Source organism: Gnatocerus cornutus, chromosome 8, assembly GCF_029298725.1.
Source record: "Gnatocerus cornutus isolate USDA-ARS CGAHR chromosome 8, icGnaCorn1.1, whole genome shotgun sequence".
NCBI classification, from domain to species: Eukaryota; Metazoa; Arthropoda; class Insecta; order Coleoptera; family Tenebrionidae; genus Gnatocerus; species Gnatocerus cornutus.
Genome location: NC_142240.1, coordinates 14,887,016 through 14,912,517, shown reverse-complemented (window position 1 = coordinate 14,912,517; position 25,502 = coordinate 14,887,016). Strand labels below are relative to the sequence as shown.

The 25,502-nt window shown below is 36.6% G+C and overlaps 1 protein-coding gene across 1 annotated transcript in view; it reads left to right on the top strand.

The window, feature by feature from the left end:
- Positions 1-25,502, top strand: part of oaf (BRICHOS-like domain-containing protein out at first) — a 58,918-nt gene that overhangs the window by 17,582 nt on the left and 15,834 nt on the right. The window contains exons 2-3 of the mRNA XM_088044360.1: positions 246-359; positions 23,695-24,013. Of these exons, the coding sequence (XP_087900486.1) occupies positions 246-359; positions 23,695-24,013 (433 nt within the window). The remainder of the gene's footprint in view (positions 1-245; positions 360-23,694; positions 24,014-25,502) is intronic.

The following is a 25,502-nucleotide window of genomic DNA, read 5'->3' as shown; positions in this document are numbered from 1 at the left end:
GCGAATTTGTCTATTAAAGCCAGGAGTCTGTAAGTCGCTGATAATGTGTTAAAGCAATATAAAAGTCTACTTAAGAAGTTGTTATTTGATAAAATGAAACACTATCAAACAAGTGTTAAGGGTAATTGGCGCCCCTAAAAACTTTGAAAGTTTTTAACTCTCAAGAGGGATTTTCTTCTTATATATTGCTTAATCGATACAACTTCCCTTTTGCTCTATTTGTAATTGGATGGTTTTTGTTGCAGGGAGGAGACGTCGTCCAAGAAAACATTTTCGCTAATGTCAGCGACGACACTGTCAGCTTGGAGTTTCAAAGGTCAGACGGAACCCTAATTACTCAAGTTATAGACTTCAGAAACGTAAGTACGAAGAAAATCCATGATATATCATTCTTCTCAGATTATTGTTCTTGACGCCATTGTCAACTCGAATTGAGACTTTCATTTATTTGTATCCAATTTGCGAACCATTTGCAGTATTAAAATCTTATATTCCAAACATAAAAAAAAACTCCCACGTTTTTTTTTTCAATCGACGAACTTCTTAACTTCTCTATAGTCCTCCGGAGAGACTTTGTCGTCTGGGGTTTGATTCCAGTTATTTCTTTCTACAAAAGAAATCGATTGGTGATTTTGCACTTTCCATACGTAATACCCACGTACCTGTTTATTCAGAGACTTTGTATTTGTCCAACGAACGAACACTTGTAACTTAATAAAAGTTCCGTTGTTTCCCAACAAAAACGTCACGCTAAAAGGATTAGAATGTCGATGGCGAATATTTATCGGAGATGCATTTTGACGTGTTTATTAATTTAGGACCGGAAAAACGGGGATGTTGTATCGGTTTTTGAAAGCGCTTTCTGCTTTCAAACAGAACTGAAATGTATGGCTACTGTGTTTATTTTTGTTCATTCAAATACTACAAAAATTACTCTTTCGACGAGGATTGTTATCTAGAATTATTTGTAATAATATGAAATTAAACTACGTTGGAAGTTTTACGTAAACACTGCATTCACACAATCCTTTTGGGAGTTTTAATGAAAAAAGTGGAAAATAAATAAATGTAAAATTGCTGGAAACTTTATTCAAATTACTTCGCAAATCTACATAAAGCGATGTTGTTTTACGAAAATAGCACGTCTTTTGAGATTCCAAGTTGTATTTTATCCTTCAGGGGTTGATATAATTGAGGCAGTTTTCGAACTGACGCCCAATTTAATAACGGTTTTAATTTATTTAACAAATATAACATCATATATTTATCCGTTTGATTTATAAGCATTTATCTAGAGTAGGTTCATTTGAATATTATTGGGGAAACAAAGAATCCATCAAATCGAGATCAAATTTTAGCTTTGAGTTCGCCTGTCATTTTTGATTTCAATTATTCAAGTTTGAATAATTAGTAAGTACACGAATATTCGTACTAAAAACGATACGTGGATGATATTGCAAACTTTATTTCTGTTTTCAGCTCATGAAGTAGTTAGGTTTTAATATTATATTAAAGGTAGCTACAGCTTTAACAACATTGTGATTTAAACAATCATTTAAACAATCTCGTGCTCTTGCCTTTTTTTAGACAATTAGGAGAATATATTTAGCAGTTCTCTACCGTTGAAATTATCTTATTGTGCTAGCTTCACACTAATTGCACGGTTTTTAATCACGGAATTGCGACGATGTAAGTGAGCGTAATTTGCGACAACAGACGCTGTGAATTTTCCATTATATTCAAAAATACCTTCAAGTGGTTTGCGTGGGTGTGATTTTATTATAAGCAAAAACCGCAGAGCTGCCAAGAAAATTACGTTAAATTATATCATGTGCTAATTGCGTCTCATTTTATCGATTTCAGTGCGCCACAATGGCTTTCCTGTGTATAATAATTATGGCGAGTTGGCGTGTACACTCAAAGTGCCAACATAACGTTCATAAACACTAAGTAATATGTAAAGTCTTTTGAACTAACATTTCTCGACATCAAACGCTTCTTTTTGTGTCTGCTAGTTTAAAAATCGATCTGTTAACATAATAGTAGTGCGCGATGTCAGATGTAACTAGCGAAAAAGCGACTAATTGCAGCGGCTTTTGTGCAAACGAGACATTAATTTTGTTATAGTGTGTACTTTAAAGTTACAACGACCATTGTGTCCGCGCAATCAAGTGCTAGTCGGAACATTAGGCAAACTGTCAAAGTCCAAATTCATACTAAACTAAACTCACACCACGATTAAGATGAACACTGTTTGGCACTTAGAGATTCCATAGTTCTTGTGTTTTTGGTACACTATTTCCAATTTTTCAATTTTAGTTCGGAGATTTGAATGTCCAATTAAAAATAAAATTTGACTCGTACTCATTTGCATTTATATTTACATCACCCCAAACATCAGATTTTCCTCGCAATAAATTTCAGTTTTAGTTGCATTCCAATGAAAAAAACAATGTGTGCTATTTACGATTAATTTAAAATAAAATCGAAAATCAAAATACAGCTGGCGGTTTTTGGAACAACAAAACTTTAAACAAACGTAGGCTTTGTTAGTTTTGGAAACGTTTATTTGCTTATTTTTATTCCGTAAAGTTTTACCTCTACCGATTATTTAAATTTGAATCATTGGCAAATGTTTGGTGCATTGAAATTACATGGCGCATGGGAAATATCGGAATTGATAAAATTATAAACAGAGCGTCATAATTTACATCAGAAAATAAACCAATTTTGCTTTAAAACAATTCAACTAAACCGGATTATTTCCGGGCGAGCTATAACAAAACATAGTTAATTAAATAAAAGATAATTAATTTCGGATCCAGTTACAAATCAAATAAAGAAGCACAAATCAACCGAAAAATTCGATCGGCTGCCAGAATTTGACGAATCGAACGAGGGGGATGAAACTGGGAATTAATTTTAAATACTTGAAGAAAATTTTGGGGGACTAACTCAATTACGCGAGAATATTTTAATCAGAGTTTTCCCAAGGGTTCGAACTATTAGTTTTTAATTTCCTTTAAGTGAAGCTCGCTAAACGCGTTGGTCAATATTTAATTTGTGTTTTACGCAACCGTCCTAATTCTCGCCTACCGTTCTCACTCCGGCTATCGAGGTTTTCTCCACCACCGTCATCGCTGGGGGCATATATTTTCCCATTATTTAGTGAGCTGCCCCGTGTGTATTCCCTCGTGAGACTGGTCTCTCATAAATTAGACTTACCGCTACCAGCTGTTATAGCTATACATATTTTACATCCTTTACACACTGGGAAATTATTATATCTAATTAATTTGGAAAACCAGAACTAGCTAATTCATGAGAGAAATTTCGAGTCTTCCGGAGGGTGCGTAAAACGATAAGATTGACGTTGCTGGAGAGATATGGCACACACAGGTCCTATTTGATCTTTGATCGGGATAAAAAAACGCCATTTTGTTTCATATCAGGGGATTTTACCGGGATTGTGGAACCGAAATAACTGCTCTGTTGGACGCGCTAGAATGGACAAACAAGAAAAAGTGGGTCGCAAACACATTATCTTTACAAGAAGAAAATTTGGAGCACGGAAATTGCTCGAGTCGAAAATGGAAAAAGAGTAAAAATTATTTAGGGAAATGGTCTTAAGGTGTATTGAAAATTCGAGGGCTCTATTCTCCATTTCACAAATAATACAGTGGAATTGTTAGGAACGATTTTATGAAAAAGAAATGTTGTTGCCGGGTGTGCGAACATTGAATTTGTTAAAACTAGGGCTCTTATTTAGAATCAAATTTTAAAATCCTGAAAGCTTATAAATGACGAATTCTCAGATGTAAATCCTTAAAATCTTTTCAGTCTGTCTGTCAGTGTCAAGTTTTTAAATTCATGTCATTAAATTCTCAAAGGTTCAGTTTGTCCTTTAATTGCACCATTAATTTGGAATCTAGTGAAGTGGAGCTTTTCTACGTTGTGCAGTGGCCCCAAAAAACTTTTAATATTTCATCCGGCGCATTCGCCACCTTTGTTTGTGCTGTCCCCGTTCTACGTATTTAATATAACTCTTTTGTGTTATGTAGTTCTGTGAATAATAGAGAAAACACTTTAAAGCGATACACCAGCTTCTGTAATAAAATGGAATCTATTCGATTTATACAGTATTGCAGTCATGTTTTACCCGTACAAAATGAGTAGCTACTCGAATTCAAATTCGTAAATAGGTAAAAAAGACTAGTCAATTTAGTTCTATTTACTTCGTTATCCTTATTTTTCAAAACTTCGGAATGTCTCGAAGGTATTTTATATCTACTTACTTAATTTGTTTTCCCTCAAGATTCATTTTCTACCTAGCGAATGGTTTTGGTGGATTTATTTTTGTCTAGTTTCATACTTTCATCAGACCTACCTAGTTTATTGAATTATGGCCGGAGGATATTTTCTGGTGGAACTTTTATAGAATCACTACTTTCATGTGCAAGCAGACAACAAAAGATAATATTAAGGAGAACAGTGTATGATTCAACCTGAGTTGAACGAAGGCAGATACAAAGCACATGAATCATGTGTACTAACAACCTCCAATAATCTGTCAGTCGGTGTTATATCAGTATGTTGCCACCGAGATAATAGGATTTTCAGTTTCCTTTGTGCTCACATTTCCTTTAAAACGGAGTAGGGATTTAAAAATTGTGGGAAAACATGTTTTTGGTTTATATCCCATCACATAATCGAATTACCTGGGACACTACTCAATCCGATTGGAACAATAATTGGAGCAGATTAGGAGAACACAATTACCGGTTCTCTACGCTTAAACTATTTCAAGTCAATTAATAGTTCAATCTCACTGCAATTATTGAGAGGGATGTAGAGCTTACTCGAGTTAACGATTCTGATTTAATTCCACATTGAACAAGTACAACAAACAAGTTTGAAATTGTCCGAAACCTAAAACACGAGAGACTTGACAACAAATTAATCAAGCATTTACACTCGGTCGCCTGTTATAAATTATTGTCTTCCTCGATAATAATTAAGCCGCCGGATTTTTCCTCTCCATTAATGGAATCAATGACGATATAATCGCCACGACCCAAATGAAGGATTAACTTTATTCCGCGAAGATTAGCGGAGAGTCGAAAACAATAAAACACAATCTCGCGTCTGTTGATTTTGTTTTAAAGCAATTGCGCTTGGACAGTCAAGAAATAAAAGAAACAAGCGGGAGAATTAGCGAAACTAAGACTTAATCCCCAATTATATTAGCGAAACAAGTTGCTGTCACAAAATCTCGTACTCCGAACTTTGGAAAATAAAGAAGAGAAAAACTGAATCAATAAAGTAAACTTCAACTAGAACGTTAAAGTGATAAAGCGCTTAAACTGCTTTAATATTCTGGTCGGTTGGCCCGGATCCCATCCAGGATGATGACAGATCCCTCAGGAACCGACGACAAGTGAGCTTATGTCCTACGACGTCGTTCTCTGCGACCGTCTGCCCCCATAGGCTCCACTAATAAATGTCACCCTCTCACTTCTTAGCCTTTCTGTAATTCCGAAGTACCTGAATCGTAACTTTGCGAATTTGCATGCAACGACAAAGAGCGAAAATAAAAACGAACGCTTTCATAACTTTTATAGAGAGGGTGGGATTAGCGCGGATTTACAGATCAAAGGAATTTTCTCACCGAATGGTGGCAGTGGATACGTATTTTTACATGTCATTTAGATCCAAACACGACTCTACAATGTGGCATATTTTAAAAATGATTAACTACGACCAGTGCATGTACAGTTTCCCTGTCATTGTTCACTTGTGTACAACTTTGTTCGAAACACTCTCTCATTGCCATTCAAACTGCTGTTGCGTTTTAAAAAATAATAAACACTGACAAAGTTCTCTGTAGTTTCAAGTTAAGCGGAAATGACAGCAACATTAATCTTGCAACTACCTTTACTATATTTATGCGCCACATAAAACACATTGCACCGGTTCGTATCGATTCCAGAACTTGCCGGAGTAATTGAAAGGAACAAATTAAGTATTGGGGAATTGCTTCGAGTCACTTCTTTCTCATAATATTTCCACGACCCTATCGCTGTTTATTATATTGTCCATGAAACAGCCCTATTTATTATTCAAACACCAAATTACTTGTGAAGGTAATCATTATGTCAGAGTTAACGAAGAGGAAAAGCGAAATTATTAGCTGGTGGATTGTGAGTCGTGTTCCCATCGATTGCTTTTTTTCTTCACAGAAGCCAATGAGGGGGAATTGTCTGCGAACAGGTGAAGGCGACTTTATCGATCTTGTTTACTTTTTAATCAATTTTAATTAATTTGCGAAAGTTAGTTTTTTGAAAATTTTACATAGAACAAATTAATTCAATTAGTCTCCAGGCATGTTGTAATTAATTTTTAGGGAGCGAAGCGACTATTTTGTTTAAATTCCAATTTTTCGAGTTGTGGAGAAAAATAACGAGTTGTTAATTATAGAGCTCTTTTAATTATGGCAGTACGACATATTCCTTGTGTATTTTCCGACGAAATTGCAGTATTAGTTGAAATTGGTGGATGCGCAAGACTAGTGTTAAATGTATAACGCATCACATTTTCATTAAACATTATTGCGGTCTTCTTCTGCGATTTTAATTGGAACAATAAAAGAGCTTTTTCCAGACACAGAAACACAAAGAATTCGCAATTTGAAATACATCTTTTAATAAAATCACGTATTTAGTACAAACAATGACTTGATCCTGATAATGCTAATGTCAGATTTGATTAAATCCAGCCGACAGACGAGTTAATACAGGTCTTCAATTTATTTATTGCTAGTCACTTTCATTTATGTCCTGTTTGCAAATTCGCAAAAACAAGAAAACTGTTTAGTAATCGCTTTTCATTATTGCAGCCTCAGATGCTTTGATCGAAGTTTGTTTGTTTTGTTTTGAGTGCAAGGTAAGCAATCAACAAATTTTTAATTAAACACGACGAACATAATTATTGTTGAGGGTCAGGAACCGGTTTAAGTGCAATTCGTACTTTGATAGAGTTGTCGAGGATTCTCGCGTTTTATTTTGATTCGTTCTTTGTTCGCGACAAAGCAAAGAAAATAAAGTGGGTTTCAAAAATCGCACTCAAGAGATCCTCCTTAAGATAAACATCAGCTTCTTTGCGTTTTTCTATGTGGTTTTAATCGCGGGACGCTAATTCCCGCGCGTGATCCGGTTTACTAGGAGAGGATTTTTGCGATTGCTTTAGATTTCTGGCAATTACTCCAAGAGAACGAGGAGAGTTCGAGAAATGTTCGTCAACATATAACTCTAATCCGGAGCGCGTTTGTAAAAGTTCGGGTTTCTACATTTTACCCGTGTTAGAGGATTACGTTTTGCCAATTGCTGGCACGATTTAGCTGTTTGGGCTTAATGGCCTTCTCGGTTTTCCTTTGTCTCTTTCCCGTGTGTGTCTGCGCGAAAATCGACTTGACGATAAATAATTTTTCGAGAGGTGCACCTTAAATTAGCTCTCATCACGGTTGGGATAGAGAATGATTAAAGCTCTGATGCGTGTAGCACGGTTTATTGGATCGTAAAAAGTTTCCGAAGGGAAGAAGGATAATTGACGAATTAGATGGTTATCTTTATTCAACATCGGGTGATAATACCCCTTTCATAAAATTAGATCCCCAAAACAGCGAGATACAAGGATGAAATATACTGATGAAATTATACAGGGACGACTGCGTCTCAAATAACGGACAAGCTCTGATTTTGGATTCACGAGCGCGGTTGAAAAATCAGAGCTTAAAATTTCATTGCAATCCAGTAATATTTAGACATAAAATTGAAAATGGTCAATAAATTTTTACAGTTGTCATATTTTATCTGGTCATTCAACCAATAACTGAGCTTCGTTTATGAATTTTCAGTTAATCCCAGTGATTTACATGGGTAATGATGTTATGTGGATGCTTTTATAGAAATGGGAATTATTTAAATGCATTTTTATCGGCGTGGTTATGAATTTTAAATAGCCTTTTATATAGAGCACAAAATTTATTATATTGAATACGAAACTATCTATCCCAAAAATATGTGGATGAAAAGGGCGGGAATTGACACTGCCGCTCTGCAGCGAATAGAAGTCGGAGGCAATTTTAGGCAAGCCTGGCGACTTGTCTGTAATTCTCCCCATAGTCGTTGTAAAAATTGTTTGTCGACGCACAAAGTCGCTTTCCAATTTAAAGAAACTCGCAGCCAATGGAAAAGTCAGAGTATGTAGATCAAGCCATTCGTCTTAGTTCTTTGAAAATCCGTTTCTTTATATGGGCAATAAATAAATGATCCTGCATAAGTCTGAACTATAAGACTTAGACTTTTCGCATGACTTGACATGGATGCGGATAACGTTTCAGGTCGTCCTGAAATGTTTTATGGTCCGGGGAAAATCCTCCCTTGTTGAATTTTTCATCAGCAATCAGAATAACCCGTTTTAATAGTTGTAACGGGGGTAATTAAAACAAGTAAGATAAAGAACTCAGAGCACGTTCGCAGATAACCTTCTTGTAATATTGAACAGTACATCCTGCGGGATCTACTATACTAGAGCGGACTTTAAATTACACTCGTTAATTATGCAGCTTTTAATTGCTTCGGAAAAAGACAAAGTTCGAGTTGCTTTTTTCAACGCGAGGAAATTTTTCTATTTAAATAAATTACAAAAGGCTTTACCAAAACGTATATCGAAAATGTCGCAACTTCGGAAACTCTCAGCGCTAGGATCTAAAGCAAATGACTCAAAGTAACTCGAGAGAGCTTGTGGACGATTAGTTATGAACAGTTCGTCGCAAACTTTGCCAAGTGTATTTTGACTCACATGTACGTAAGATTAACCGACAACTAACTTGGGAATTAGCGGGACGAAGCACGAATTTCAAAGCGACCGGAATCAATTAATTTTATCGCCTCTTATTAATAAAACTTTGTAAAAAGTAGATTAAAAACAAGCATTACCTAGTATTAAAGCAATTGCTAAAGTCGCCCGGTACAAGATAACGAAGGTTGAAATTACTATGCAAATGAGACACTTAAAAATTGGAGCCAACGAGCTGAAAATACACCAAACCTTCTTTCATTATTTAAGATTACTTATGATTGAAGTTCTTGAATTTTGGGTAACGACAAGCCCCATTTTCTTAGTTTTCATCACACTAAAACCGTAATAAAACGTGGAAAGGCGAAATACACATTTTTCCCAGTCCCCTCGATGTGTTTCGTAAATTAGCCCGACTTTCAACGCAAACGTTTCACAGAATTAGATCAAAGTCTGAAATGGGGCAAATCATCTAAAGTGCAATTCATCTAGATGCAAGCTGCCATTTAAAAAATTCTCTCTAAATACAGCAGGGATGATAAGCGCAGCCAATTTATCGAATGCCGTAAAGGAATACGGAAATTTTTACCCTGAAAAGTGACACGTACTCTACTCTGGTTTAGACTGGATTTTACAAAAATTGAAAGTCACAACAAAGGCGCAATTTTTGCGATAGGATTTGCGTTGGTTCATTATCCTTTTAGAGGCAACTCAAAAGTGAAATATAAAACGAGTTACGTTTCTTTTGCTTGCAGATTTGGATTTTTTCAGGTTCAAAGAAACCCTTCAAAATAGCATTTTTACGTCGCTCTCCATTTTTTCTTTTGTTTCATCAGAGCTTTGCGTCCCCTTAAAAGCACACCCTCATTTTCGCGAACGACCCATGATTCGGTTGATTAGTGAGAACGAACGAGCGAAAAAGCTAATTATTCCAATTTAAAATGTAATTCGAGGTTTTCCCCGTCCTTACTAAAAATAACATCTTTTCCACGCACGAAGCTCTCTTTGTTGTTTACCTGTATAATGACGTTTCGCAATTATTAAATCGAATACAAACAGAATATCTCTGTGCCAGCGAATCTTTGACACAAAAAAAAGAGACGGGTAGACCTGAATAATTGCAAACAAAGCGATTCCATTTTAATGATGTTAAAACACGAGCTTTATACAAAAAAGATGGCTCTTTGGCAATTTACCGAAAAAATAAATATGTCGATCGCGTCGGAAAAAATAGGCGTATAAAAACGTTTTTCGAGCGCAATAAAAGCGTTAATTTGCATTTCAAAAAATATCTAATGTGTGGCAACTAGAGCGGAACGAATCGATTATAATTTTATACCGATGGGGTTTTGTTGCGCTGGTTTATTGTGAGAATCACGAAATTTTGATGGTGGTGTCTACAGGCGCGAAACGTATGGAGTATTAATATCCGTTAATGATGCAGGAGGCGATTTTTCAAAGTTGGATGACCAATGATACTGTCAAAGTTTCTGTTTTATCAATAATGGACATGATTGATTATTATTACATTAATCTCGCAAAAAATGTACTGTGTAACATCCAATATAATGCACATTTTTCGTGAAATTCCATTTTTGCTTTCAATATTCCCGGGAACAGCAGGTTTCTTTCATCTCATCATACATTACACAGAAATTCTCCAGATTCAAACTGAACGCATTAAACTAATGAAAACAGCACGGAATCGTAAGACCTATCCATCAGCCGATGATAAATAGATCCCTAGTCTCGTAATTTTTCCTGAATAAACATTTCTTTTTTCTTGTGGCAGACATTATTGAATTTCTTTTTTCTTTAAACAGGGATCCATTCGATTTTACATTCGAATGTAAACTTGGAGAATTAACAATCTCAACGTTGTTTGTTCAAAAAAGATGTAATTTCCTTCACTGAAACGGTCGGCGAGGATTTAAATAAAAAAGTAGTACGCAAATAAACCGTTGGACTGAAAAAAAAATAGTCGTTAGAAATGTCGATTCCGGGAAACAAACTGTGTAATTAGAGACGCGCACTTACGTTGAATAAACTCGGTAGGTATTCCCAAACCGTTCTATTCAAAAATAAACAGGAAGGAACTACCAAACGTCAATATTGGGAACAAATACATTAATTTGGTCGATCTGAGTTTCCGAACTGAACAAAAAAATGTTTTGTTGTTATTTATCGTAGTAAGTTCGTCAAGTTTATCTTAGTTTGTGAGAGTTTTTGCAGTATCAATCAGCTGAAAGTTGTCGAGTTTTAATCAAGCAATAAATTTAGATAGACTTGGAAAAATATAGTACTATAGATTTCGGCGCTTTGTGAATTATGGGGTTGGGATTTATGTAAAACTCGGATATCGACGACAAGAAAGTCAAACATTCCATTATGCACGCTGTAAAATTTATGCAGAAGTAGTCTGAAAGTTAAACATACAGGTACCTGCAAATATTATAAATCATAGCATCCATAAATCAATTCAAAGTTCTTATCGAATATCTGAATAGCGTATTTTGTAAACTTTCAATGGTGGAAGTGAGCACGCGAGTGGTTTTTCATCGATTCACGTCTGAAGCGTCTCATCGAAATTCACTTAAAATATCACCGCAACTTTTATCATGTTTTCGCCATATTTTAATTAAATCAAACCTGATCGATTCATCACATTTCTGCGCAGTTTTTTGGTCGGCTCGTTCCGTTAACCAACACTTGTTTATTCCTGATAGGGCTGTTAGAGCTCCATAATCGCCGGCTGTGCTGCTCGATTTGGTAATTCGAATTGAAATCCCTTCAAATCCGCATAACCATTTATCAGCGCAAACATTCGCAGGGGATATAATTGAAAACCGGTATATGCGTTATTGTCCACTGTTGCAGCAGCAGAGAGGAAGCACCATTTCGTAATTGGTTCCGCAGAAAACAGAATCCGTCCCACTGCATCACGGTCATGTTAACTTTCATTATCACGAGTTTATTATGCAGGCATAAAACATATTTGAATTTTGCCCAGAGGAACGTCATAACATCGAATTTCATTACGGCGGCGTCCATAATAAAAAAGTTATTGGCCATTTTTAGGATTGCAAGGATCTAAAATGGCGCACATAAAAAACAGCTTACACTTACGCACGCGAAGGGGCTTTGTGTATCATCGAACGATCGTTATTTATACTAATTTAGCAGTATTTCGTAAACGTGAAGGTTGTTTTGTGAAAAATTTATGGGACGAGGATGGAAATGGCCACCGAGGAACGAAAAAGTAGAGACGGGTTTGTGGTATTATTAATAATGGAAGATGAAACCCTTGGGACTGGATCTTTTTTAAGAGGGGTCGTTTCGGCGAAGAAAAAACAACTCGATAATGTAGACCGCGAAATTAAGTCGAAAAAACGGCGCGTTTTACGTGTTGTAATAATAGTTTCATACCAAGAGAAATGAACTAGGAAAAAAATAATCGTGTACGTAATCTTCAGAAAAGTAGTCAAAACGAACAAGCTAAACAAATTATTATGGATTGACGTTAATTAACTAATTTCGTGGCTGCTTTTATACCAGTTTAAAGTAAAAATTATGCAAACTTTTTAATTATAATTAAACTCGTTCGCCGGTGGAAGATATGAGTCATGCGAAGTATGAATTTTCATTATATTATTATATGTGGGTATTTTGTTCAGGTGTACTTTGAAGGATGTATTTATTCTATTTAATGGACTGAAATTGTGATTAAAGTTTTGTTTTGTGGAAAAACCTTCTGTCTATATTTACGTAAAAGCAATGATTAATTGCTCACAACAGTTTTGCTATGGACAGGTCAAATTGTCCCAACAAAGCTTTTATGATAATGCATCAAATTGAAAGCTATTATATATGACTTAGAGTTAGATTATTCATTTATCCCTGTTTACAGTTGCGATGTATATGCATATCTATTATTACTAATACAAAATATTGGATTAAACGAGACCCAGTTCAATATAATAATTTTCGCTCTAATCTGCAACTGCCATGTTCAGCATATTTGTATTTAATGATTATTCAACATGTCGCCGGCTAATGAAGAGCAGACATTGTTCACATTGATGGACATGTTTATAAATATTTACATTTAGCAAGAGATACAAAAGAATAAATACGTTTTGTACACATGTTTTTGTTTTTGTTTCCATTTTCGTAAAATTGTACCTCCCGCCCAACGGTCCATTTTCCACTCTCAAATCTCTCTTCTAAACCGGATTGAAGTTAATAAAAGCTCCACAGCTTAATGTAGGTTGAGCTTATAGTTTCAGTCGCAAACTGATGTCATACTTTAGCGGTTAAGGGCAACAAGTGGTCGCCGTTGCCTTAGCTTCTCTACTTTGTTCCAAATCAGATTCTTTTAAAATATCGCCAGACTTTACACCACTTTTAGTATAAACTCAAAATCAAAATTAACATCTCGACCGGAACTCCGAATCGATTCCTCGGACGACGTGACAAGTCGGAGCATTTTCCATCCAATAAGAAAGGTAATTTAATAAGAGGCGAAGCCGCATTTTCATCGATGCATGCCATACCCAGACAACTACTTTGAAATATCAACGATTTTCGACGTCGAACAAGCATAACTACGCCAATATGGCCGACGACAGATGGTCTCAACACTTGAACATTGCCATCGCGGAAGATTCCGCGTGGAACGTGATCGGAAAGTGGAGGAACGAAGTCAGTAAAATAATACAATAACTTGGAGCTATTTTGGATAACTTGTTTATTGGAGTTTTTACCGAACGCAATATTTTGTGCTGTGATATATGGAAAAAGAAAATAAAAAAGCACGAGCAATTATCTGAGCTTAAAGCTGTCCCATTTCTTTGATCTCGTTCCCCACGTGGGACAACAAATACCGTCATATTTTCGGATTTTTCCATCATCCACCGGTGTATCACGTTGAGCTTGATTAATCCATCCCCAGGCACCACCCGTTGTTGTCGAATAAAGCTGCACGTAAAGAAAAAAAGCTCTCCTCATTCACTCATTATTATGCATTCGGGAAAAGTGTAGAAATGTCGTCCCTAGACATTCATACATCTCTTCTAACGTTTAAATTTATTTGTGCAAAGAGCACGTTACATTTGCGTTGTATTTTCCATGCATTTCAACGGAAATAACTCCAATATTGACAGCGCGGATTATTGAAAAGAAGGGTTTACCCAAGCTCGAGATAAATGATTATAGTTGGTTGCTTTTTTATTTTAGCGGAAATTGTTCGCAATGTTCGTTTTGATAAGAGTGTCATTTATGTCTCTATCGAGTCAGGGGCGACATCAAAGCAGTGGTGGCGCTTACATGAAAGTCGATAAAACTTTTACCTGGATAAAGTTAGTTTTCTTTCAATTGGGTTTATTCAAGCGTAGACTAATAGTCATTTTGTGACTACTGTATAACAAAACTTTAAAAACATGCTCCACATCTAAAATTGACCGAAATTTTAAACAGAAATGAAATTGCAATGCCCACATGAATTTACGAGCGAAAAACTGGTTCACATAATTGAAGTTTATTACAACGCAATATCGAAGCCAATATCGTTAAAAATGGTGGATGCGCATCGAAATTATTAGAGTGCACGGATTTTATTACTATTTTCAGCACAACACAGTTGAATATTGTGTAGTTTTTATCGCCGGCCGTTTAGTCGAAGATCGACGCTCGAAGAAACGCAATCTTTTCTAACCACTTGAGTGGATAAGAGCAACATTTTTCTATTTTTCTCCGCTACGTCAAGTTTACAATATTCAAAGTGACGAAAGCAAAACGAAGCATCGAAGATTGAAAAGTTGCTTTGCATTCGCGTTGCACCCGTTGTAGCGAAAATCAAATCAAATCTCTTTCATGCAAGGAATCAACTCTTCGTTTTACTACGATTATTGACACAGATACGATCGAGAGACCATCACTCAACTCTTTTTCGATAAAACAACGCTTTTAACTTGGAAACACATGTCGGTCATGTTTGACTATATTATCTCCAGAATCGATAGTTAACATCTAGTGCATATGTTGTCTTAAGTCACGATTAAAGTATAAAAATGCAGAGTTTTTCATTACGAAAGTTGGGTTGAAGGAAACATGCTCTCATATGCGAACGGATGTGGGGTGATCCCGAAGATATGAAAGCCTGAGGAGAACCTGTGTTTATATTAAACATATTGGGGGAATTATGGAGGATGTGCCAGGTTTATACAGGACCCTTCCGGTTCGACGGAACTTGCCTGGAAAAAGTAAACTAGATCAAACAATGCCGCTACCACTTCGTGATCCTCTCTCATCAATCATTAATTCTTTGGGAAGGGAAAAATTGGATCACGAGGTAAAACAGGGGAAAGAGGCTTTTAATTATTCCGTAGAATCGCACCACCTAAAGAATGCTCTCAAAAAATATTATTTTTAAAAAGGAAAGACATCAAAGGAAGGGAATAAAGTAGCGAGCTCGAGTTCCAGAAACTTTGATATTTTCTGGAAACTATATTTTGTCTTCGATTAGTCTATTTACTTGGTGCATCCGCCATTTTTAGCTATTCTAAAATTCTGTTTCCCAAGAAGTTCCATTGAGAATGAGTAAATACACGTTTTAAATTTAGAGCGGAAATGTTGGATTTCTGGAGTTCTCAAAACATACATTACGACTAAAATATTGATCTACAACTTATTCAGATAAAATAGCTGAAAAATTTAACTGCTTCCACAAGGACGTTTGCAGTCTCTCGGATTCTCAAGTTCTTGAGTAATTGGATTCTGAATCTTCCAAGGGCGTTGGATTGTCTCAGATTTTCATTTTCGCCATTTTGGCTTTATATTCAGGTTCGCACATTTTCAAGTTTTTTGGATTTTTCACGTTTTCTTTATTATTTATACTAATACATATTTTATTGATATTATGGGTATTTTGTTTTCCATAGCCCAAATTTGTTTGGCAACTGCCAGCGATCAGACTTTGAATTTTTGCCGCACTGTGGATATTAAATTCCTGGAACTAGACCGTGGAAATCAAATCCTGCCTCACAATTCGCAACTTGAGCGCTGATCTCACCTTTCCTCGATTTTGTTATGCAGTTATTCCCGAGCACATACTAAAGCTCCAATTACTCCTCACCTCAAACGGCAGCGATGAACGCTCTTCCCCGAAAGGAGAGCGCGTCTCCAAGACGTGTTGAGCAAACTGCACAAAGGGGCCATTCGCGTGTTAATCTTCAGCCATCGACGTAGATCAAGGTTCAAATCCGTGGGTGAACGACCCCCTCGGCGTCGATAATTTGTGTTAGATAAAAAATATTTAAGGGAATCTCGCCTGTGTCGTAAACTTAATCGCAGTTCGGTCATTTCGTGATAAGAACTGCGTGAAATAAATAAGATAATAACAACGCAATAAAAAGGAAGATGAAACCGAGCGGAAAGTTTTCTGTTCATATAATGCCGTAACATAGTTTTGTTGTGTATGGTAGACAAATAAAACGCTCGCAATGAAAACTTTTTCCCGACTGTGTCGAGACGTGTTCGCCTTTCAGCATTACCGCGTATAATATTCAAATTCAATATTTTATTTTTATATATGCTAAAGCGATAAAACAATGTTTGTGTTCAGCGAACGAATTGCGGAAACTTTCTCTTTGTATTCTCCCCTTCAAAATTTATCATTCGTTGGCACCTCTGATGATGTACTGCACGTTATTACGATACTTCATAGTTTTGTCGGATTATGTTGATCCCTCTTCTCGAATTTCTGTCTTCGGAAGATTGCACATTCTCTCGTTGACGCTTTCACGTCTCTTTTGTAAACTCATCTTGCTGCTTTATTGTGACGCGATTCATATCGGATTTCCACTGTCAATAAATATAGCTTTAGAGGGACGATAAGAATGATTAAACGTCGAGTGACACTCGAGAACCAACAGGTATGGGAGCTAAAATCACCGAGATGGTGCTCGAGCATACGAAACCGAGGAATTTTGCGAAATCTGACGAAAAGATGATTTATTAGGGCTGCAACACCAAAGGGGAAGCATTTTCTTTTCGCGGAAAATAAGAAATGGAGAGGCTGGATTTTTCATTGTACATCAGTGAACGCTATCATTTTACAACTGCTTTGAATATATTCGCAACAAATTTCAAAGGTATAAAAGAGGTAGTATTAATCGAAAAAGCGGCTGTAATCGCCCCGAATCTCCGAAACTGCTAGTGGCAACTTAATTTTTAAGTATTTAAGTTTTAGTCCTTCTAGTTGAGTTGATTTAGTTTCAGAGAAGTTTGTTAAGGAGAAAATTCTCTTCTTTGTAAAGTATAATTTAAAACTATTTTCTTTAACGATGCTTTAAAAATCCGGTACTTATAACATTTTCATTAACGTTTTTTTGTGGGTAAGAGGATAAGTCTTGTGATTATAATTTTCCGCTTTTTTTTTCAATGGTGCAGTTTCCGTGCACTTTGCGTGTCGCTGCTGAAAGACGTTAATATAATGAACATGTCAAGTCGTGTGCCTGACAATTATTTTTTCTTCTAAAATGGGAAATAGCGGAACTAGTTTATGATAATAGCGTGTTCATAAAATAAACCGAATTGGCCAATTCTAGTCTAACTTTCAGGGACACGAACAAATAATATAAATTCAGGTGGTGATAAATCGTCGCAACTGGATTGTTTCTTAACACGAATAGTTTGTGAACGTGTCTAGCTTTGTTAAGTAACGTAATTACCGATAAAATATATAGCACAATGCAAGTGTGATGAATATAAAGCGCTTTAAAAAACTCCCGTGATTTCATCCCTAGAGTCGCAGCTAATTTTTCATTTGGCAACATGTTTCGTTTTAGACTTTTCGAAAGTGTAAGCAATTACTGTTCTTTGTTGGCAAACAAGCAACGAAATTAATGAATCTAGTTAAATATCAAAAGCTCATCTGTTAAATTAACACGATGGCGAACTCGGAGTTGAAACGTGTGGTTAAATCAATTTCCCATACACACATTAGTGGCCTGTATTTCCGGCCTTTCAAGGTAATTGCGATTCGAAAACACCCGGCATTGGACTATCACGCGAACCCCACAAAAACCTAGACTCGCAATAAACATTACAATTCGGGTCAGGGAAGATAATTTCCATGGGTTCTGTGCTGATGGACGGATGTAATCGACGACAGGGGTAAAATAAAGGCCCAAAAAGGATTTTAATACCCGGCAGAAACATAAAGACAAAATAAAGTTGCAAGCGAAGGAGAAAACTGAGATGGGATAAATAAATTAGTTGGGTGTGTTGAGACAACACACATGAACTGGTTTTGCACCATCCCAAGAAACCTAGTTTATCATAACAAGTCAAATCTAATGATAAATTACGAGATTAGAATATTCCTCCACAAATGGTGGATGCGCCGGGATATTCCCTCTTGATTCAAAACCTGGACCTCCCAACTATTTAGCATTTTCGCCAATTATCCCTCGTGTTGTCTCAAGTTTGGAGCAATCAGTGTTATTATTGCAAATTCGCGTGCTTTCTAGACTTAATCCCGGTTAGAATCTCGGACCAAATTGCTTTATCTAGCACAAACCTATCTGTCGCATAATCATCGGTTGGCGTATACTGACTGGGTCCGTCAATTCAATGTGTTGTTCCCTTCCGGCAAACCCAGCTTATCAAATCAACTGAAACTCTAACTGAATTTACAACGGAACGATATTTGCCGTTCGAAAAGCAACTCCCAAACGGAAGTTTCATTGCCACCGACTCTGTTGCAATACCGGTCGCTATTATGCAACTGAAATATGTAATACAGTCAAATATCCAATTTTTTCGAAAGCTTTAAGGCAAAACGAAACTTTTGACGTTGCAAATCCGGAATTTAATGCAGAGATATGGGAATAAATTGTCGGAGCTGTCAAATTACTTACTCGAAATGTGACACATGGAAATTTATTGCTGGATTGTTGCGTGCTGTTGTCACCGTTGTAATACATTATTATTCGTTTTTTATATTATTTTTAATTCGAAGTGATTCGATGTTTGATATGAGAGAACGATTTTTTTTCCACTTTGTTCAGCTCAGCGAACTGAATTAATGTTTGTACAACATCCAAGAGCTGATGAATTTTCGTTTATTAAAACGTTTATATTTCAAGGTGAACTCTTTGAAATCGGTAATAAAAACGTTATCCCGTGATCAAGCGGACTCGATTTAATTCCCAAGTTTCGCAGTGTAATTTCAAATAAAAGCTACAACCCCTCACTTCCAGCATGTCTGCTCTAAAGTTTGATAAGTCAAATAAATAGCTCGAAACTGTGTAATCCTCTATTAAATGAAATATTTCTCCTTTAAATGTCAAGTATGAACAATATCTCTCTTTGAACAATAACACTTCAGGTCATATATTCCGCTAGACTAAAACAAGAATCTCGAATAAATTTTAATATCATCTTTGTCAAAACCTCACCGTGATTATTTCACTCGGAATTACGAGCGCCCCCACCTGGAGCGGCAATAATACAAGATGAAAGGGTCATCCGTTGAAGATAAATTAAAACTTGTAACTATTCCGCTTCACCGGTTTTCCAAGTCTGGGGCGAATTGGACCAGGAATTTGTTAAAAATAATGATCTTTCTCAGCTGATGGCGATGCGGTTGCAGGAACGAAGCTGCACCTGCAGTAGATATAAATTTTATGTGATGGATTCAACACTGTGGATGTAAATGCGGTTGAACAATTCGGGTGTAATTAAACTTTTGCAATAAACCTGAGACGGCATGTAATATCGTAGTGAAAACTATGTAGTATTTAGTACAATTTAACAGGACTATCACGGGTTTATCCTGGCTTAAAACCGTGTAAAATGCATGAAATAAATGTGGACAAAACGTTTTCCAAGTGGATATCCATCGATCGTGGAATTTTTCATAACTATGATGATATAAAATTTTATTGCAGCCTTCGGAGGTGGCAGGCAAATATTACAGTTCCACTCGCAATAATCGTTACATAACCTACAGGGAGATTATATTACGGTCGGGAGAAAGTTTCCGGTCGAAATTTTATTAAGAAAAATAAATTATTCATCAATTCACTTACTATATTGGGGTAAACGCAGGCCTCGTCATTATTTACTCTGAAATGAAATTCTACGTTAAAAGGATTAGTGTCAGGACATCACTATATTGCGGTCAGGAAAACTTAGAAGCGAATCAGACGCCTTTCATCTACATGCGAAGCTCAACCAAATTGCGAAACAATTTTTTTTTATTTCGCGTTCATAATGAAGATATTTCGATACGCGTTTGAGCGTATTTCGGTATCGTAATGAACCAATCCCGTGCCAATATTTCCAGGAACTTATATTTTTCTTAGGTTTGCAGCAGACAAACCGTCAACCTGCCGTCAACGTTGACAATTTAGATTTTGGTTTTGAAAAACCATGATAAATCGATCAATACACTATTATTTCTTGTTGTACTTGGCTTAGTAATTCATCGGAGAAAAACTCTTTGGTTGCAAGAGAACCATCATGATCATGATCAACATCTTTGCTCTCTTGGCTCCCTTGGGCTCCGGTAACCTCAAAACGTCACACCTGTCAAACTGACTGAAATTTAATTTGGCTACTTCGAATTTTTTCCCGAACATTTTGCAAATGCCAACTACCCTAAAATTCCCTAGATTTCGAAATCAAGTTTTTTCGTTTAAAATAAGGCGAAATAGAAAAAATAGCGTATGATACTTGTTCATAATGCATTTTGCCGCACTCGCTGCGCTCGTCGTGTCCTAAAAACGTGCGTGCGGCAAAATGTTCATTATGAAACGCGTTTCATAATATACTATTTTTTATTTGGTGTAAAAAGACGATTCGATAATAAATTACTCGTTTTTGAAATAACGGGACTTTTTTATTTCAGGTAGTTAAATTAATGTTTGTTGCTGTTTTCAGAGTAAATTAACAAAGTTTCTTGTAAAGTCTTTCTATTATTTTAAGCGTGATCGGTAGTACATGAATAAATTAAAACAGGAAAATTAAAGGAATCTTAAGCGGTCACATTCAAAATAAACAAGAACTACTTTATTTTATGGACACATAAATCGACTCATTTGTTGGAAATTTCCCTAAATGACAACGTCATATTACATTAAACTAGAACGACAGACAGAAATATATTTATGTGTTATCAATTACTATATTTTTGGGTCAGATACGGCGATATCGGTCCGAACATTAAGTCTGTTGATAATCCTCGACGTTTTATAGTAATGATTTCGCATAATTAAGATTCTTTTATTGCTACCCTTTTAAAATTTCCCGGCGCATCCACCATTCTGATATTGATTTAATTTTTCCTTTTACGTGTTTGGGCAATCTTTAAAAACCCTCAGGAAATAATACCTTAAATTCGACATGGCCGGTGGTTTGTCAGCCGTGGCAAAAGCTCGTTTGACATCAGTAATCTTTTCTTGGGGCAATTTCTTTCTGAGATGTGGCTTTCGATCCATTTTCTTATCACGTGCAATTTTATATCAATTGCGTGGTCGCCATCTTTATCTACCTGTCATTGTTAACTTCTCACTTTTCAACTTTTCGAATCGTTGTAATTAAAGCGTCAGTTGTACGATCTCCGTTTCGTCTATAATTTATGAGAATTTCGGATGGAACGTAACTTCCCGAATTGTGAACTTTTTCGTGCCCTGTCACTTTAGAGTTCCAGTGAGGCATGTCTATCGTGAATCGATGTCATGTACACACACGCATCGAATATTCTTCACAAAGTAAGAATTTACATACGGACATGGCAGTAGCAACTTTGAAAAAGCGCCTGTTCTTCTTTTTTCTTGTCCTTCGTTCACTCGCTGTGTATGCATGTGTAACGTTCATCAGATTTGATTCGGATAAAGAAGGTACGAACACGTTTATAAAAGTGAAAAGAGTAGAAAACATTTTCGTGACGGGTTGGGGGTTACTTTGTCGCTTTTATATTTGAGAAAAAATGGCGATGGCGCTTTTAGGATTAGTCACAGGGAAATCAAGTTCTTTTGATGCGAAAATTGTAACACACTTTACACGGAAAATGGAAATTTGTAGTTGAATTTTATGCGTTGATATAACGAAGCGCAGAATAAAGAAAATTAGAAAATATTTTCTTTGGATTAGAGTGAGGGTTTTTTGAAATTAGTGGGGACGTGCTCTTCATTTCAAATGTTTGATCGCATAATCGGTGAGGGGTTGAAACGAACTTTCGCAACCAATCTCAAATATGAGGCACTATTTCATTCAGGTAGAACATATTTGCAAGTGGTTTATCAACAAACATGGATTTCCGACTATTCTAGAAGCTTCCTCTTGAATCGTTTTTAGAATATCAATTCTCATGGCCTTTGTGACAACTCTGTATCGACTGGTTGTGATATCACCACCTTGTTGGTCAGTCACTGAAGAACTTCTCATTGGGATTTATTCAAGTCTCGTACTGGCAATTTTAAGAAATCTTTTAAAGTATTTCTGTGCTTTTCTTTCCTTCATTTGGTAATATTGTACACGAGTATTTTGGAAATGTCACCTGCACTTGTGTTATCCTTTTTGGTCTTCGCACTGCCGCAGGTTAGACAATGTGAAACCGGTACCCTGGTGCACTTAATTACCGAAATTGGATTAATTCACAATATAATACGTGATTAAACGCACGGCAGGAATAATATCTCCACGATAACGGATGATTGTAATTATCAGGGATAAAGGACGAGTACTTTGGATTCGATTATTAGTCGTCAAGGAAACAATCATCCTGGTGTGCGAGACACCGAATTTCGTTTGACGACAGTAAATTTCGAACCGCCTAGCTTACTACCATATTATTAGAGATTTCACGTGAACACAATGGATACAATACTCCCTCGTTGTAACAAGCATATTCTCAGGGTTAGTGAAACCGTTTCAGAATCCACTTCCAATGACTTAATGACGTAATAAACTTCCTCCGTCGTGTCTAGCGCCGAAAGCCTGAAATCAGCCTTCGCAATTATCCTGCTTTATTTATCAAATATTCACGAACGTGTATTGATTCAAGGGGTAGATGTTACAGTAGCAGTAGCGTGCTATTGTGTCTATGATTAGTTGCAGGAATTGATGTATGCAGGATAATTACCTCGAGCTATCGAATCGCAGTTTTTATATTCAACTACACGACAATTCCATCGTCTTTTTGTTTTTATTGCAACAAGTCAGTCGTGATTTATTGTTGTTTCCTGCTCTGGAAAAATGCTTCTGTAATACCTGATACGTTGAACCCTAGTATTTGCATTCACATCAGTTCTATTGTGAAGATGGCCGTCGGACCGAACACGCCATAATTCTAGGGATTCGAAGTAACAGAAGTAGGATTAATAGAGAGAAGCACTTCTGGCCGTTGAGCCCGATTTTGCCCAACGCAGAGTGCCTCTAATCCCTCCAAGCGAGAACGTTTCGAAAACACATTCTTAATAGAGCCGGTATTGTGTGGTCGCACCAAGGTTAAATCCTCACCATAGTAATGAGTTTTATTGTTGGGGTCTGTACGTACAATGCGTGTTAATTTTGTTGGCCTCCAGGGAAAAAGACGCTTCAATTAACTAATAGAGAACATCAAAGAGTTGTGCACAGCTTTGTTTTAAGTGAACTAATAGGTTGGTTTAATCAGTGTGTCGAACACACAAAATTCGAGAACAGATACGGATAAACCTTAAATATATAAATTTTTTACTTTGTTTCCTGTAAGCTAGGGCACTGAAACTTTTCTTAGGCAAACCTGCTTTTGTCACCCAATCAATAAACTGCAGAATCCGTTTTCTTTTCCAGGAAGTCCAGATCCTCAAAGCTCTTATTCTCGGCGAAGAAGAGCGGGGTCAGAGCCAATACCAAGTCGTTTGTTTCATTTTCCACTTCGACAAAGACTCCTTCATCTCGTCCGACGCCATGTCCAAACTCCGTCAGAAAAATCCGAGTACGATCCGAACTCCGGAAGAGGATCTCGGCCGGACGAACTATACCATGGACTATACGGTTGTTTTACCTCATTCCGGGTTAATATCTCCGTTCATAAGTGAGCTTTGTGCCGAAGCAGGTGAAGCTACATATACAAGACACGCGGATCTGGTATTATGGGCAGCTGCTCAAGGTAAGTGGTTTTACCAGAACATAAATCATTTTCGTTATAAAATTATACCCGGAGTTGGAGGAAAGTGTAAATCAGGAAAAATCCATCATTTCGCCGAGTGTAGTATGAAATATGTGTGTTTGGGAGAAGTTGAAGGAAACGTCGCGGTTTCGGCATCTGTTTTAACTTATCACCAGAGAAGTGTCAACGTTGTGTTTCGAAGTGATGTATGATGTCTATATTGGGGCGAGGGGCAAATATTAGCGTTCCATTTCAGAGGTGAGAGCCCGAATTTGGGGATTGTTTGGTATAAACACAGCGCGTTATCGCAGTTTTCCACTTTGAAAATCAATGTCAATAAGGGGAACACAAGCATCTAAAATTAACCGTAATTACATTCATTAGCTACAAACGGTTGCATTATCATTTTTTGACCGTTGAAATATACATTATCACGTTTTTCTTTCACCCTGTGAAACTCGCAACGTGTGATCATTTTTTAAACCTCCAGTCCAGAAATTAAACATCGATTCGGTGCCGAAAGCGTATTAAGTCCTGCCGAATGGGTTTTTCGGCTAGAAGTTCCCCACAATTGGTGAAATCGTTCAACTAAAATTTATAGTCATGTTTTTTTCGTGTTGGCCGTCCCGGCGCCTCCACCAAAAAGCGACTGCCTTTATTTTCCTTTTGTTTTATTTCTTGTCAGCTTGTTTGCGCATACATTATTCCGAGTTCTCACTTCGTATTTTAACTATTCTCTCACTCCACGGGAATTAAACAGATGAGCAGTCGTGGTCAGAACTAATTACATTCTTATTGAAATTATTCAACTAGAAAATGACACCGGTATGCAAATGGGCTATGTGGTCTGCGGCATCATGAATTTGTTAAATGTTTCGAGCGTTGCTTTAATATGCAATGATAATATTCCTCATTCAAAAGAGAACAGTTTTGCTCGATGGCTGCCAAGATTTCCTATGGATTGAAACCAGATTGCTCTAAACTATTCAACAATTTCGAACACTTTAGTGCCATCACACTGCTGGAGACGACAAGCTTAGGGCAAACTTCAAGCTTACATAGTGAATAAAATAATATTGACGTAACACATTTAATCAAAGTTGCACTACTCAAGTAATCACGCAAACTCTTCAACTCGCGAAAAAGTCGCAGTAACGTGAAGATAATTGCAGAAGCTACCGGTATTTACACTAAAATTATCGTGTGACTGCAAGAAATTTAATGAAACTAGCGGTTCAAGATTAATCGGAGTTCTAAAGCAAACAGTACTTATATAAATCAATCGCACGACCGAGATTCTGGAATAAAAAATATACGTTACCTGAGGCTCAAATCGGACTAAAACGTTCCACAAAACTTTAATTTAGCAACATGTTTGCAATTTGTCGCGAATAAAATGGTTAAAAGCAACACAAATCCGACCAACGCGGTACGATTCGCTAAATCTACTCAATTTAGAATTTCGCTTTTTTGTTAAACAAATCCGGTG